This window comes from Natator depressus, chromosome 1 (assembly GCF_965152275.1).
Source record: "Natator depressus isolate rNatDep1 chromosome 1, rNatDep2.hap1, whole genome shotgun sequence".
NCBI classification, from domain to species: domain Eukaryota; kingdom Metazoa; phylum Chordata; order Testudines; family Cheloniidae; genus Natator; species Natator depressus.
Genome location: NC_134234.1, coordinates 294,298,050 through 294,315,396, shown reverse-complemented (window position 1 = coordinate 294,315,396; position 17,347 = coordinate 294,298,050). Strand labels below are relative to the sequence as shown.

The window sequence follows — 17,347 nt, the reverse complement described above, 5'->3', positions numbered from 1 at the left end:
TTTAAAAAGGAATGTCAAAAGTTATAGACATTTTGATATGTGGAGCAACTTTATAATTGTGAAAAATTAATAGTTGAACTTTTATGTTTATATTAGTTCATCTGACAGATCATTCCACTAGAGAATACTGGAGGGCTCTTGACTTCCAATCTGCCTAGTTTAGAGGGTTTTTGTTTCCACTTGTTGGTTATAAAGTTTGTTTTAAAATGTGGACTTGAATAAGTGGAAATGTCTCAGCTACAATTCACAGGTAAGACCATGTTCCAATGTATGTCTTATTAGCCCATTGAAAATAATGGAAGACTATAGCACTGGATTGCCCTTAGCTACCTGGGTGTACATAGAGTATGGTGTCAGAGCTAAATCATTTATTAACTCCTTAACAACATATATGTTATCAGTTTTCTAGTGCTTCAGCACTTACAATCAATACCTGCCTTTTACTTCCTTGTCTTTAATTAGTGTGTTTGTCTAGATTGCCAGATTTGCAAGCAGTAAATGATATATGGTAGTGAATTCTTTGCAGCGGTAAGTGGCATGTTAGTGAAATATTATAGGGACACCCTCTTAAAACCTCACTGCATGACATGTATCTAGTTATATTGTTTGCTAAAACAGTATGTAATTTGCTAGTACTAAAAATTGCAAAATAAGGACATCTTGTAGTAATGAAGGGTTACAGATACAATAATTGTTTTGTTCCTTTATGTTTATGGTTAAAAACCTGGATTATTGGCACTATCTTATATTGCTGTCGAATGTTCTGCACAGGTGTAGAGTTCTTAAGGTAGCGTCCAGGTTTGCATTGTGAGTGGTTTCAACTGATTTTTAAGTGTTGGTTCCTTACTTGGATCAAGCTAACAGCAGGTCTGTTCATATGTGGTTTTATCTAACTATCATGTACCAAGATATAATTATACAATTTTAGTCAAATCTGAAACAGATGCCCTTCTGCTTACCTATTGTTATAGCCATTTGGTACCATTCTAATGTTACATTGACACCAGACAGGAAGGCCCATTATGTCCCCCACTGAATCAAAACCCTTGGGTGCTAATTTAATAACTTCAGTCCTCTGAATTGAAGCAGAGTTTTTGGCACGCACACTTCTCCCAGCTAGGCGCTCTTGCCTCCATGAGGAAGGTGGTACTTTTGTTTATGGCAACGGTATATGAGGAGGAAATTGACAAGCTAGAGCACCTTAATGGCTTAAAACTACCTGTTAATGATTGTTGTATTGGTGCCTGCCTGGCAGCCTCTGTCTCCAATTAAGCATCTGCTGGAGCTGGAAGCTGGGCTCTTAATTGGAAAGAAACAGATTCAAAGCAGGTTGCATTTTGTGCCAAGACAGATTTATCAGTTAAGCTATGCCTTAATCCATTGTATTTTCTTTCCAGCCCCCTCCCTTTTTTCTTCTCTCTACATTTTACCATTTGTCTCCCACCCAGTGGAGAAAAATCCCTAAGTAGTTGGAATGCACAGAAGTCATTCAATAGAATGGTGGAGTTTTCATTTCCCACATAACCTTTTGCTGACCTGTAGTCCAGTGATAGGCTCTGCCCTAACCGCTAGCTTTTTCTTCCCCCCAATTCGTCCACAGCACACATACATACACACCCACTAAAATATATTGTCTAGTGTACATTTAGGAAATCTGTTTGCAGCTATCTTTTACATAGAACGGATTGTTTAATTGCAGATTAAAGATTAATGCAAGTATAATGATTCCATGAGGACACTTCAGACAAAAGCATCCTGCATCAGGCAGCCTGCATCCATTTTTCAATTTGGCCATAAATTTGGCTGGGAATTAAATAGTAAGTAGCCGTGATTGCAACACTGGTCTCCAAAGGCACTCACGGGAATGAAAGTAAATGAACAGGCTCTCACACAAAGCATGTTTCATTATGGTCATTAGTGGGCAGATCCTCAGCACAACTGAAGGTGAAATTGTCTACAAGAAATGTTGGCATATGGCTGTTGAAAATGGAATGGGAAGGGAAGCAAGATTGAAAATGGTCAGGGCACAGAGTCCAGAGATGGCAAACTTCTTTTCTTTATTTTTGGCCTGGATGTAGACTGCAGGGTGTGAGCAGAACTGCTTATGTGCAAAGATCGCTTGTATATGAAACTCATGCATTATGCAGCACCAGTAACTCAGCAAAACATTTCAAATGTATAATATTTAGATACCTAGAATTATCACAGTTCCTTATATACTTGTTATTTTGAGGGGAAAATACTAAGTTTTTGCTTCCTTTTATGTTTTTCAGGTGAGGGACATTTTATTTTCCTTAAAATGTTTGGCAGACTGGTAAGTTGTTTATTCCTTCATTTGCTTTATATGGAGTGCACATGAAAACAGGAGGTTGCAGCCTTTATTCCAAGGGTGGAACTGTATTGCACTAATTTGAGAGAAGCTGGGTGTGTTTTGTACTTTGTTACTGTCTTTGGGTTTAAAAGAACTCTTCAATATAGTTCTTGTGCCAGATGCAGCCTATGCTGGGGTAACCTCAGACAGCCCCAGTCATGGTAACTTCACAAGGAGAATAGGTTACAGATGCAGAAAGCTGCCACAACTTCTAAGCCACAGTTCAAAAAGCAGGCAAATCTGTACTACAAATATGGGAGTGACCAAGGAAGTTGAGGGATGCACTAATTCAGTATATCTCTTCAGCAGTCTTCACAAGCTGGGCTCCAGGGGACCAAAAACTAAAGCTACTCATTATCCTACCCGCTCCTCCCTGGCAGAATATCCCACTGAGGGGCAGTGTTAACACTGTTTCCTCTCCATTGGAAGTGAATCCTTCCTGAGTGCCAGGGTGTTAGACATAGGGTGACCAGATAGCAAGTGTGAAAAATCGGGGTGAGGGTGGAGGTGGGGTAATGGGTGCCTATATAAGACAATGCCCCAAATACCGGGACTGTCCCTATAAAATCATGATATCTGGTCACCCTAGGTAGATGGCACAGGAAAATCCTGTCCCACATTTGTGAGTCTGACTCTTGCTGAGTGCCTGCTTTTCCTTTCACTTACTTTGGTATAATTCAGGAATTCACTAACAGGGTTATATTGGTGTAAAAGCTGTGTAAATGAGATGAGACTCAGATTGTATAAGTACAGTTGATGTAAATTATTGCCGATATCTTTAAGCTAAGCTTTTTTTTTCCGGTCTTCTCTGACAACTGCACTATTTTCTGAAATCCTAGTAGCAGATGATTTTGAAATGTAAAATTTCTTTTTTTATATATATAAACAAGATTTTCTGTGCAAGCAATACTGATAAAAGAATTAACAGGAATCTTAGGCATACCCTTATTTTCCTTCAGTTCCTCTTTTACTACCCCTATAAATCATAGAAATGTGAGGATGGAAGGGACCTTGAGAAGTCAGAAAGTCCAGCCCCCTATGCTGGGACTGGATCAAGTAAACCTAGGCCATCCCTGACAGGGGCATATCCAACTTATTCTTAAAAACCTGCACTGATGGGGATTCTACAACTTCCCTTGGAAGCCTAATCCAGAGCTTAGCTACTCTTATAGTTAGAATTTTTTTCGTAATATCTAACCTAAACCTGCCTTGCTGCAGATTAAGCCCTTTCCTTTTTGTCCTACCTTTAGTAGACAGGGAGAACAATTGATCATGGTCCTCTTTATAACAGCTCTTAACATATTGGAAGACTTATCAGGTCCCCCCTCAGTCTTCTTTTCTCAAGACTTAAACATGCCCAGAGTTTTAACCTTTCCTCATAGATCAGGTTTTCTAAATCTTTTATCATTTTTGTTGCTCACCTCTGGACTCTCTTCAGTTTGTCCACATCTTTTGTGAAGTGTGGCACCCAGAATTGGACACAGTACTCTAGCTGAGACCTCACCAGTGCCGAGTAAAGTGGTATTGTCAGCTCTCATGCCTTACGTACAGCATTTGTGGTAATACACCCAGAATTATATTAGCCTTTTTCACAACTGCATCACATTGTTGATTTATGCTCAATTTGTGACTCACTATAACGTGAGATCCTGTTCATCAGTACTATCAGCTAGCCAGTTAGTTAATCCCCACTACCACAGACAGTAGGACTGGAAGTAACGGGCTTAATCTGTAGCAAGGGAGAGTTAGGTTTGATCATAGGAAAATCTTTCTAATGATAAGGATAGTAAAGTAAGTACTGAAATAGATTACCAAGGTAGGCTGTGGAATCCCTGTCACTGGAGGTGCTTAAGACCATGTTAGACAAATATCTGTCAGGAATGGTGTAGGTTTACTTGGTCCTGCCTCTGTGCAGAGTTGGACTAGATGACCTCTCAAGATCACTTCCTCCCCAACATTTCTATGATTCTGTGTTCAGTTCCTCAATTTTTGTTTTGTTTTGCTCATAGGTATATCTTTGTTTTTCTCTTCCACTCTTTTAATAACAAGGGAACATTTGTATAAAAATAGGATCCATTTGCTTAAAGAGTCATTTGCTTTTGCCTCTTATTACTTTCTTTAAGTTAAAATCCAGTCAGTGACATCACATTTGTTACAGTGACACTGACTGTAATATCATAAATACAGAGTGACTTAATGATGTAATAAGCAGAGGACATAGATAATACAGTGATTAAGCTAATTGCATGATGTCATTGTTAACTTGTGTTCCTTTTATTTCTCTGTATTCACCTGTTGCCTCTTGACTTTTACTTAGATGGTAAACTCTTCTGGGTACAGATAATCTTTTTGTTATGTGTTTGGGACGGGGGGCCCTGATCCATGATCAAATCCCTTAGGCGCTACCGCAAAATATAATAAATAAATGTAATATAATAATGGTAATATTTTAGATCAGTGGTTCTCAAACTTTTGTATTGGTGACCCCTTTCACACAGCCAGCCCTGCCCTTATAAATTAAAAACACATTTTTTATATTTAATATTTTTATAAATGGTGGAGGTGAAGTGGGGTTTGAGGGTAGAGGCTGACAGCTCACTATCCCCACGTAATAACTTCACGACCCCCTGAGGGGTCACGACTCCCAGTTTGAGAACCCCTCCTTTAGATTTTGTATTGTGTATGTGTGTGTGTGTGTGTGTGTGTGTTTGAAAGAGAGAATAAGAGAAAGAGAGAATGTGAGGCACCCAGAGCCTGGGATATGCTCTGCAGAAATGGAAATAAATAAATAACATGAATATATAAATACGTAAGAAGAGTTTCTAAGCAACCAAGATCATGCTTTTGTAGAAATCAGAGATCTGTGAACCCTCTGGTGAGTTTGTTTTATGGTGGTGTTCAGGAGCTGAATCACTGAGCTGATTTGTGAGGGATTGAAAGTGATTAGTCCTTGTAGGTTCACTTCAAAGTTTGTATTCAGGAAAGTCAGAGAATGGAATCCCCACACCCCAATCAGTCATGCTACAGACGTATCTTCTTTTATTCTGTGGAGCGTGAATAGTAGTAGCCTCATAGTACTGGATATCCCCTTCCCTAGGTGCAGAGTGTCTGTTACCTTCATCTTGTGTCCTTGAGAAGCAATGGGAGTTGGCAGTTAGGGCCCTGCCCCAATTTAAGGGTCTTCTGGGGATCCAGAAAGTGGCCTACTCTCCTTCACCATGAATAAAGCATCAGGAGAAGCAATCTCTCTCTCTGCTGACACATGGGAAATAAGGCCTTGTGAGGCTAAGCATACAAGTGAGGAAACATGTTCCCTACTTATTAATAAGTATAAAAGAAAACAAAAGTACCCCCAGGAAATTTCTTTTAGGTCAGCAGAATTTTTTCTCAATAGATAGTTTCGCAAAGATTTTCATGAGATGTCAGCTACTCCTTTATCTGATAACTTACCAGCTCTAAACATGCTCTTTCTTTTCAATAATCACCTTGCCATGCTGACTTAAAGGAGTGTGATGCATGCGAGGAGATGACTTTACTGCGATTTTCAAAAAGAGTTCTGCATTTTTATGGTGTTAGTAAACATATTTTTAAATAAGTTAGAAATGAAAGAACAGGGAACCCTGTTTGCTAGTTCTTTACCTATTATTTTTTATACTGCATGCATTTCAGAAGATAAACTTATTAATGGATTGTGCAATAGCAGCAGAACCAATGTCTAAGAAAGTGCTCTTTTCACTTTAAGCAGCCATTAGCCCTTTGAATAATTTGCCTTTTTTGTATTAGTAAATAGTGTTACTATTAATGAGTTCAGTTCTTTTAGTAGTGATTGCAGAGACGAGAGCAGGAGAAGATTATTTATTCATCTTTCTGAGTGCGTTATTTGTCTTACTGATTTATTATAAGGATTTAAGGATTCATAGTTGTTAGTGATCTGGTTGTAATTGATCAATAATTTAAGCAACGTAAAGCATAGTTTGTTCCAATAAATGTTCATGCCTTTACAACAATCTCCTTGCATGGATGTACAAATACAACTGTTAAAATGGATGTACCAATACCGCATACAAGAGTGATAGGAGCTTAGTGATATTTACAATTGTGAGTAAACTTGGTGAATTTTAGCATTTATAGTGGACACAGAGAGCAATCTATCTACAACAGTATAGCACACAAGATGCACAGAGTTAGCTTAAGAAATATTTCCCATGGACGAGTAAACTGGCTTACGTTCTGGACTCGATTCTCCTACAAAGCCAGCTTTGAACATAAGACATCAGCTCTTTTTTTATTATTATTATTATCATTTATTTGTACAGAGGTAGCATCTAGGAGCTTTGATCATGGACCACAATCTCATTCTACTGGGCATTGTACAAACAGGAAAAAAAAAAAAAAAAAAGATGAACCCTGTCCCCAAAGTTTTTCAAAGTATGTTTCTAATCAACTTACTCACAGGCCTCTCTCAGCAGTTTCTTTGTAAATGATCCTGTCTCATATCCTTACTGAGGGGGGAAGACTGACAAATGTTCAGTTTGTAAGATTACTCTCACAGGCATAAATTCCATTCCAAAGTGTCTAGAGCACCCACAATAGGCAAAAAGAGGTTTCAAGATTAGATTTTTATTGGAACCAAATGGAATTATTAAAGAAAGATAAAGGCTGTGTTAAAATGGTAGTTGTTATTAAGTATTAATAGCACATCCTGAATGCACAATATCACCACACAGTGGAGCTGCCAGTGTAACTCCAGCAAGCCTGATAGCTGGACACTACTCAAACATAAGAAGGTATGTAAACAATGCAGTGGAAGTTGTTCCAAGGATAGGAGACAGCATGTCAGAAGGGGAGAAGGAAGCAAAGAATGCAATGAGAATATGAAGGAGCGTGAGATGGGGTGTCAAACGAGAAAAGAGAGCAGAGGCTTGAGCAGCAACATAGTTATACAGAGCCTAGAGATGAATCTGTGGTGCTTGAACTTGATGCAGGAGAGAAACAATGAAGAGGACTGAGGAGAGAAGTGACTTTTTTCAGCAGAAGAGGAAAATAACCTTAGTAGTAATGTTTTGGACAGACTAGCGTGAGCCTAAGAAAGTAGGCCTGAAAGGAATTCGTTTTTGACAGATGATAAAAGCTTTCCACAATTACTAATCCTCGTAAACATCAGATGCAGGGTTAATAGTCTAAAAGAGACAAAGAAATATCTCGCTTTTCAGACAGCAGTGGTAAGTCATATTGGTGAGGAGGGGACAGCAATCGGAAAAGGAGGACAAAAATTAGTTGACCGAGGATACGTTTTCCAGCCCTAAAACTTTATTCATTTAAATAGGATAGTCTAACTGTAGTGGGGTGACTACCCCGCTCCTGCCCAGAAGGGGATAAAGCAGCCTGGGAGAGGGCTGTGAATGGGAAAAGCAGGCTGATTGGGAAAGCAGCCACAGCTGTGGCCAACTTAATCAGGGTCCAGCTGGCCCTTATAAGAGGGCTGTGGGCTAGAAGCGAAGGGAGACACTCTCTCTAGCTTCCTAGAGAGAGAAGGACCTGGCTGCCTGGGAAGCTAAGGGTACCTAGGGTGGAGCAGTGCTAGGGAAGGGCAGAGGGAGCTGTGGAGCTCTAGCCTAGCAAAGCCCCAGGCTGCAGGTCTAGTGAAAGGCCTATGAAAGGGTACTGGGGCTGCAGAGGGGCAGCCCAGAGATAGGCAGAGGCAGCTGGTCCAACCCCCCTTGCCGATGATGAGTGGTTCATAGTCTTCAGTCTGCCCCAGGGAGCAGGGGCTAGATGGTGACTGGCAGTGGCCACTGAGGCAAGGTGGGGGTTGAAGGTTGGGGGATCCCCTGGGTGGGGAGTCTCGGATTGTGGGTTACTGCTGGGGCAGAACCCTGACAAGGAGGGCACCGGGGTCTGGGAGGGACATGCAGGCCAGCGGCAGGCGAGGCACCGGCCTGCAGAGGGCGCTCCTGGCCGGAAGAGCTAATTCCCAGGACGACCAACAGGAGGCACCACGCCGATGAGTCATCGCATCGCTACACTCACCAAAGAGTAAATCCATTTAGATTTGTTTTTGTCCCACAGGTACATTTCCCTCGTTATCCTAAATCATAAAAGCAATTTCTCAAAACAAGGGAGGCAGAACTTGACTTCTGATCTGGAACTCATCCATGCTGCTTAGAGGTTGTTCAGAGAATGTTCATGTTAATGCAATGCAAGACTTTTCCCTGAGCCTCTTGATCCTCTGTATATCATAGAGAACAGGAAAGTGGCATACCAATTTTTGGTAAACATTTTTCTGTGACTTGCAGCAATTTAGCCATCATAGATTTGTTGTAATCAAAATAGAAATTGCTCAGATGCTGAAAAATTGTTACCTGATGAGACTTTGATGGGAAACATTTTTAGCTCTGATCTGATGTTTAGAATTTGTGAATGTGAGAAATCTGTTCTTGTAGGGTCTGTTATTCACTACGCTTTCTAAAGATAGAACAATCTGTCTCTGTGCTCATTTAATTAATGTAATGTTAACAGTGATACTGTGTTGGATAATATAGAATGAGTTGTAAACATAGCATGTGCTGTATGTTCCAGAAATATTGTAACCAAAAATTATTTGGACAGCTGTAAGGGAAATTGTAGAAATAGTTGAAGTGTTAAACTGTTTTGGGACTTTGTTTCCTTGTTTATGAAAAACAGATTATTTTCCATTTTGAAGCTTCCTGAAATATGACACCTTTTTCTACTTATCACTTTGAAAAATACCCGACAGCCTTTAGAGGCATGCAGACCAGATTCTGAGCTCTGTTATACCAGTGTAAATCTGAACTAGCTGAGATTAGAACCTGGCCTATATGAATTGTGTGGATGTTAAAACTAAGCCAAATACAATTGGAGAGGAGATCCTAAAAGGGCAAATGTTCATATACGTTTACTAAAAATGTAGGTTAGAGTGAAGACTGCTAAGGCTTCTATTGGCTGTTTATACAAATTGTTTTATTTTATTCTTATTGAGCTGTTTGTTTTTATTAACTCTATGCACAGTATATTAGTTGTGATTGACTTGTATGTTACCATCTGCTAGCTGAAATCCTGGCTCCATTGAAGTCAGTGGCACAATACCATTGATTTAACTAAGGCCAAAATTTCATCCTTTGCATATAGGTTAATATTTATATGCCAAATCCTGACATTTGAATTCAGATCCGGATTTGGCTTGAGCATTTGGAAGGTGCACGGGGGAAGGGCTCCAGACGTCTTTCTCCCATCCTTGTGCAGTTCATGGGAAAAGCAACCGAGATGGAGCAACTATAAGGTGGGTTCGCAAAAAAAAGCAAACATCGTTCTACGATGTATTAGCAGGAATGTTGTAAGCAAGACACAAGCAGTAATTCTTCGGCTCTACTCTGTGCTGATTAGGCCTCAGCTGGAGTATTGTGTCCAGTTCTGGGCACCACATTTCAGAAAAGATGTGGACATATTGGAGAAAGTCCAGAGAAGAGCAACAAAAATGGTTAAAGGTCTAGAAAACATGACCTCTGAGGTATGATTGAAAAAATTGTTTGTTTAATCTGGAAGAGAGAAGGCTGAGGGGGGGACATGATAACAGTTTTCAAGTACATAAAAGGTTGTTACAAGGAAGAGGGAGAAGAACTGTTTTTCTTTACCTCTGAGGATAGGACAAGAAGCAATGGGCTTAAATTGCAGCAAGGGAGGTTTAGGTTGGACATTAAGAAAAACTTCCTAACTGTCAGGGTGGTTAAGCACTGGAATAAATTGCCTTGGGGACGTTGTGGAATCTCCATCTGTCAGGGTTCCTCCCCACTCTGAACTCTAGGGTACAGATGTGGGGACCTGCATGAAAGACCCCCTAAGCTTATTTTTACCAGCTTAGGTTAAAAACTTCCCCAAGGTACAAACTTTGCCTTGTCCTTGAACCGTATACTCCCACCACCAAGCGTCTTAAACAAAGAAAAGGGAAAGAGCCCACTTGGAGACATCTTCCCCCAAAATATCCCCCCAAGCCCTACACCCCCTTTTCTGGGGAAGGCTTGATAATAATCCTCACCAGTTTGTACAGGTGAACACAGACCCAAACCCTTGGATCTTAAGAACAATGAAAAATCAATCAGGTTCTTAAAAGAAGAATTTTAATTAAAGAAAAGGTAAAAGAATCACCTCTGTAAAATCAGGATGGTAAATACCTTACAGGGTAATCAGATTTAAAACATAGAGAATCCCTCTAGGCAAAACCTTAAGTTACAAAAAGATACAAAAACAGGAATATACATTCCATTCAGCACAGCTTATTTTACCAGCCATTTAACAAAAGGAAATCTAACGCATTTCTAGCTAGATTACTTACTAAATTAACAGAGTTTCTGAGACTGCATTCCTGATCTGTTCCCAGCAAAAGCATCACACAAACAGACCCTCCCCCTCCCCCCCCCCCCGATTTGAAAGTATCTTGTCTCCTCATTTTGGTCAGGTGCCAACAAGGTTATCTTAGCTTCTTAACCCTTTACAGGTGAAAGCGTTTTGCCTCTGGCCAGGAGGGATTTTATAGCACTGTGTACAGAAGGGTGGTTACCCTTCCCTTTATTTTTATGACACCATCATTGGAGGTTTTTAAGAGCAGATTAGACAAACACCTGTTGGGGATAGTCTAGATAATACTTAGTCCTGCCATTAGTGCAGGGGATTGGACTAGATGACCTCTCGAGGTCGCTTCCAGTCCTATGATTCTATGTTATGGCCAGCTGCAATTGCAGTACATAGGGGAACACAAAATCACTTCTCTCCCTGGACAAAGCAGAGTATTCTGCACGCACAGAAAGAGGTAGTTGCTGGCATTCTGCATTTCAAGGTCCCCTTGGGGTAGGATGGCTCTACACTGTCCCCATTGAAGGGTTGTGCTAAATGCCATCAAAGAACCCTTGCTGTTTGTTTCGTACTCGGGCAAAACTTCCATTGACTTAATTACAGACTTCAAGATCTTGCTCTGTATTTGAATGTTCATCTGCATTAGTGTGTGTGTCTTATGATAATTTCACTGTATTTCTGTTGTGTATTTGTCATATTCATCCAAAATTAATACAAATACTGTATGTAGAAGGTGTTGCAAAAAGAAAAGGATCACTGTTTCCATTGTATCTTTTACTTGAGCCTGATACTTGCCTATCCTGAGTTTCATCAGAGGAGTGAATGAAATAGTCTCTTCCTAAAGCAAGGACTTAGGGGTGGAGGAGCGGGGAGGTTTCATTATTTTTAATTGTTTTCCTTTGTTGTTGCAAATCAGCTCAGTTAGCAGGCAAAACCTCAAGAATAGCCCAACGGGTGATCCATAACTCAAAGGAAAGAAATATGAGATATCTCTGGCATTCTTTGGACTCCTGCCTTACCTACGGTCTGCAGAAAAGCAGAGCACCCCTAATATCATTCTCTCTTAAAAAGCAGATGAGGTGACAAAAGGATCGTACTGACAGAAATGTTTTTCCTTTTTGAGGGCTTAGATGCAGTTCATAGAGGTGATGCATGACATGCTGTTTCTTTGTAAAAGTACTGAGAATATTAAAATACTTCTATCATCAGTGCTTAGCCTCAAGCTTCCTTTAATGATTCTTCCAGATCTTGTAAGAACTAGGACTAAATTGACTATGTGACTTCAGAAAGTAGCTACATAGTGACAATTAATGATTCTTGTCAAAGTCCTGCACAATCAGGATCCATAAATTATTTCATTTAACTGCTAGTCCTTTTTTATCTCCACTAAAGATTTTTGGGTTCCTTATTAAAGAATCAATCCATGGCTCTGATGTGTCCCCTCAAAAGAAAAAAATAAACAACTAATCAAATAGACAGTGTTCTTTGTGGTTTAATTCAAAGGCTGCTGTTGTACTTACATTGCATTTATATGCTAATATCACTTCATCAGACATGTGGACATGTATTCTTTTTATCTATATTTTGTGCACTCGTTATTATGTCAGTCTTCTGTTGAACTTTCCCCCATTCTGCATTCAGAGAGAGTGGGTAATACAGCTGGATAACCAGATGAAAGAGTTCTGGAGATAGGAGTTGGCTCCTGCTGTTCTTGTTTTACCCACCAATAAAAGTCACACAACTTTTTAAAAGAAGAAATCTAACAATGATTTGTGCAGCAGAGAGCTTTGTGAGTAGACCACGACAGAAATGAACAAACTCTGTGTGTCTCAAGAGGGGGTCTCTTGTAACATGCTATAGCTGACCATGCTGCCTTATCTAATTTAGAGAAAATCTAGAGAGGAGCTCCCAAGAGTTGAGAGCTGAGATGTATGTATTACTGAGTTTGAACCCATTTTCCTTGAAATAGCAGGAGTATTAGTCATTTTTGTGTTGCCTCCCTACCACGCATCCCCCCAATGGCTTGTTGTGGTTTTGTCTTTTCCTCCTATCATCTTTGCTTGTGTTTCTGTTATTATTCTAAATGCTACAGCATGGAGCAACTCTCACAGCCTTGATTGCGACATTTTTGCCAGTGGTGTATTTAACAATTAAATACAGCTGTTCCTTTCTCTCTGGGATTTGTTGTGGCAAGGGCTGGACGGCAAGCCAAAATTAGTCTGTCTTTATCCAGATCGTGCTGTTGCATATTTAATGTTGGTCCTTGGAATTTAAAGAATGTTTCCGTTGTTGGTAACTGACAGTTCTAAAAAAAGCACAGAAGAATGCCTGCCTCCGCTTTCTTTGAGTGCAAAACACATTCAGTTCACCCATGAAAGGGAGCAGATATTTTCTAGTCCATGCTAGTAGTCTTATCAGAGAGAAGGAGGCAGGGCTAACTGTAGCTAAGGTGCCTGTTTGTGCACCCAAATGACTTCTTGGTCCTCCAGTGCTGGACAGTTCTTTTACACTGCAGGAGTATCCATAATGAGTACTTTGAGACCCAACAGTAGTGTTGGGAATCAGTATAAGGCAGAGGTATCCTTCCTAGTATCCTGACTGAGGATTTCACTTTGGTATTCTCAGTGTGTCTTCATTCAAGACATACATTTGACACAGCTGCACTGTCTCCAAGAGTTCTGCCATCTGTTTAATTAGACTGAGAGACCTAATTTGAACCATGCTATCCTCATGGATCTTCTGGTGCTAGGTAACCCCATAGTTCACATAGTTATCATTCTGTGTAGTTTGACAAATAAAGTGTCTCCTTAGGCCATAGCATAACTCTTTCTTTTCATATTGCTTCTCCTTATAGATTGGGTTAACACTTTCTGTTTTCCACTTCTGTTGAAATAAATTTCCATCTATTGGAACTATACCAGATACTACAGTTGTTTAAACCCCCTCACCTATTTGTTGTATACTCTCCCATATCCTTTAGCAGATATCTGACTGTTCTTGTTACTTTGAAAAGCATCTATCTTCATCACCCTGGCATTACTTTTCACTGGAATAATTGTCTACAATGGGGCACCAAGGACCATGGGTGACTAACTTGAAGTCTTGTGGCATGATCCTAATTTCATAACATGTAGTCTCAACAGTGAGCTGCTGTCGTCAGCAAAGAACATTTTGGGAGTGGAACAGTCAAGAAAAAAACAGCTTTCATTGAATGATAAGATAATTTCATGATTTATAGTAAAAGATTAATTTATTTTTTTCTGTGGAGAAACACCCTGTCACCTGTAAAGCTTTCCTAAGAACATGAGAATTTGCAATGGGTAGCTCTCAGAAGGTTCTATTCAAATATAAATCCAAACATTCCAAGCCACTCTGCAGTGTGTCTGCTTGTCCGAACTGTCTAAGCCATGTACATTCCCAAATTACTCAGGAAATGTCTCAAGAAAAGTCTTTTGTATGAGATTTATGGCTCTGGAGATATACCAGGAACTGTGGAAAAAATACCTGCCTCTGGAAATTTCCACTACATGTATCAAACAAAGTGGGTATTCACCCACTAAAGCTTACGCTCCAATATGTCTGTTAGTCTGTAAGGTGCCACAGGACTCTTTGCCGCTTTTATAGAAAAGTAAATAGGTCTTTTCCATCTTTAACTTCTATGATTAAGACTTGTTGTTTGCTGTGGGAAAAGTCATGGCTTTGTCATGCCATGTTGTCAATTGCAGGATTAAAGCCCATATCTGTAATTAAGCAAAACCAAGGTTTTCCATTAAAGAACCCTAAATGTCTCAGTTTTTGTCATAGAAGTCAGGGCTATGACACACATACAACCATAGACCCTGATCCTGCAGTACTAGCTATTATTGCAGACCCCTGTATTTATATGGAATCCCATTGCAGGACCAGACCCAAATAATGATCCTGTGATATCAATGGGACAGGCTTCTGGAATGTACCCAGCGCCACAAATATTAAGGCCAGTTTCTGCCATCAGTTAAACCAGTAGTGTCCCACTGAAGACAATGGTTGCATGAGTGTGAATCAGAGCAGAATTTGGCCCACAGATTTCAACAAATGGGGAAATGTATATACTATATAAAAAGAACATGGACCTTGAAGAAATAATATGATGTGGGTAGTCATAAGTGTCAGAAATTCCTTCAGCAGAGGTTCTTACAAGGACAATGAGTTCTGTAGCACTACAAAAACTATGCCTGTCAGTTGTACCACTGCTGTTTAATGATGGGCAGTGATCTATTAATTTATTCCAGTCAATTTGTAATGGCCAAAGCTCGCAGTATATCTATAATGTGAAGCATCAATTTGCATTTAAACAATAATTCCCAATAAATTGGTGCTCATCAATATCTGCTTACCAGTTGATCGATATCTAATCTGTTTACCAATTTAGCTTTGTCAGGAGAGTGTATGTCGTTGATAATTTACTAGTCAATCTCTTTAGCTAACTGCAAAAAAGTGTGGAGAAATATATCTACTGTTAAAAAAAAGTGAAGTGTTTTTAATTCAGATAAAATGCAGTGCATTGTAAATTAACTAAACAAATAAAGTGGCAAAGCTGTTGTTTAGATTAGGCCATTAAATATTTTTACCAGAGTGGAGAATGCATCATGTTAGATTAATGGAACATTCCCTCCTCTACTTTATATTCAGGAAAGTTTGAATTTGCATCTTAACTATAAAACAATGAAGATAATTTAGTCCTAGACCATGTGAAAAACATGTTGCAGAAGCACCAGTTGGGAATTTGTGTCACACAAAGCGGTATGTAGTAGCAAAGATGCTAAAGCAGCTCTTCGCTCTCACTCTGATGGTGGGGTGTTTCTATGACACTCAGAGCAGAAAGATTTGTGCTGCTTTAGCAAGGGAATGCTTTCATCTGGCTGTATTAATCCAGTATTTGATCAGATTGGTGGGAGCTAGAAATCTACCATTCACCTCATTCTGCCATTTAAAAACAAAAGGAAAAATGATCTCCCGGATTTTGTGTCTTCGAATCGTTTTAAAAAGATGCTCTCTATACAATTCCTTTAGAGTGTTAGCTCTTTAGGGTCCACTGAAAAATCAGCCTCAGTCAAACATTCTATTATTTGCCTGCCACCTCTTTTGGATTATTCTCCCTCGGAAACTATCAAGGCACTTTGGGGCATCTATTCAATGATGAAGTGCAGTTATGACATGACATTTAAAACTGATTGATTAAAAAAATAGTCTTACATATTTAAAAGGGAAACAACCTCCACTCTGAAGCTGGGAGTTGAAATGATCTTTTTCATTACCAATCTCCTATACATACGGTATTCTGTAAATTATATATTCTGTTTCACAGAACTACTATATTTATTATCAGAGGAAAATGGATTATTAATTACAGCCAAAGGCTGCTTTGATTAAATATACAATTAATTAGCTATGCTAAGCCCATCCCAAAGCTCCTAATATTTTCAGCTGGATGATTTTTCTAGTACTTTTAATTAAAATTGTTCTAAAAAGCCACAAGTTAGCTGCATGTGCACTTAAAACTGAAGTTAGCTCTTCAGTGTTTGCTGGTTGCTGTATGCCATCTAATTAATCTTTTGTGATTAAATGTACATAAAAACATCTAAAATGCAAGGTAATTTGTGCAGATATGGAACAGTGGAGAGCTTTTACCGGGCCTCAGCATGGTTGTTTTATCTGCTGAAAATAATTTCTAAAGGCCACAGATGTTAATTGTTTTGATGAAGCAAATGTAGAAAAAGGCATACCTACAAAACACAGCACAATCCAGCAGCAGCAACAAGGAAGCAGTGTATACTACAGACATACACTTGCGAAAATAAGAAAGATTACTTTGCAGAGTGTGGCTTGTCTTTGCTTCCTGAGTTGCAAGTATGTTCTCCCTCAGAGTTGGTCTCAAATTTTGTGTAGCATCATGTGAACACCTTAGCAGCTGAGATACATGAAGCTTGGTGTTGGACTTGCACCTCACTCCTGTTCTGAAGAAGTGACTATGATCTGGCCATACAATAGTTTGAGGTTTTATTTTTTCATTTTCCATTTTTAATGATTTATAGGTAGAATTAGGATAGAATTTTCAAAAGTCCCCAAGAGGTTTAAGAGCTCAAGTCCCACTGAAAATCAATGAGTCCTGACTCCATTAGTTGCTTTTGAAAATCAATGTTTGTGAAACATTCTCAACTCATACCATTGGGAAAGGAAGGTGTCAGCTGAGAAACTTTTCTTAAAGGGACACTTGCCTTGCAGGCCCAATACCTGAAAGCTAGTGGCAGCTGAGGATGAGGAGTTATGACTGTTCATGTCACAGAGGCATAAAGAGGATGGGTTAGGAGTTAGAATTAGAGGTGTATGTCATTAGAGAAGTACTAAGGGTAATAACAAATGGTGTTGGGGTGGGCAGCAGGAGGATGGATTGGCACATGTGTCATTAGAGGGTTGAGAGGGGAAAAGGATTGCAGCATGTTGCTGAGTGAGGTGTCCTGTTCTCTAGGTTTCCATGCCCACTAGCATTCCAGCAGCTACCCCTTCCCCTCCCTGCAGCAATTTCCCTATCACTCCCTTTTCTTGAAGGTGAGTAAAGTTCAAGATGAG

The 17,347-nt window shown here is 39.6% G+C and overlaps 1 protein-coding gene across 4 annotated transcripts in view; it reads left to right on the top strand.

The window, feature by feature from the left end:
- PDZRN4 (PDZ domain containing ring finger 4) overlaps window positions 1–17,347 on the top strand; it is a 390,282-nt gene that overhangs the window by 272,253 nt on the left and 100,682 nt on the right. The window contains exons 1-2 of one of the 4 annotated variants that reach the window (XM_074942198.1): window positions 8,349–8,407; window positions 9,521–9,671. The exons of 2 other annotated variants lie outside the window; for them this stretch is intronic. In XM_074942198.1, the coding sequence (XP_074798299.1) occupies window positions 8,376–8,407; window positions 9,521–9,671 (183 nt within the window). In that variant the 5' untranslated portion in view covers window positions 8,349–8,375. Of the gene's footprint in view, window positions 1–2,284; window positions 2,315–8,348; window positions 8,408–9,520; window positions 9,672–17,347 lie in introns of those variants that run through there. One more of the 4 variants, XM_074942200.1, reaches the window with a different exon arrangement.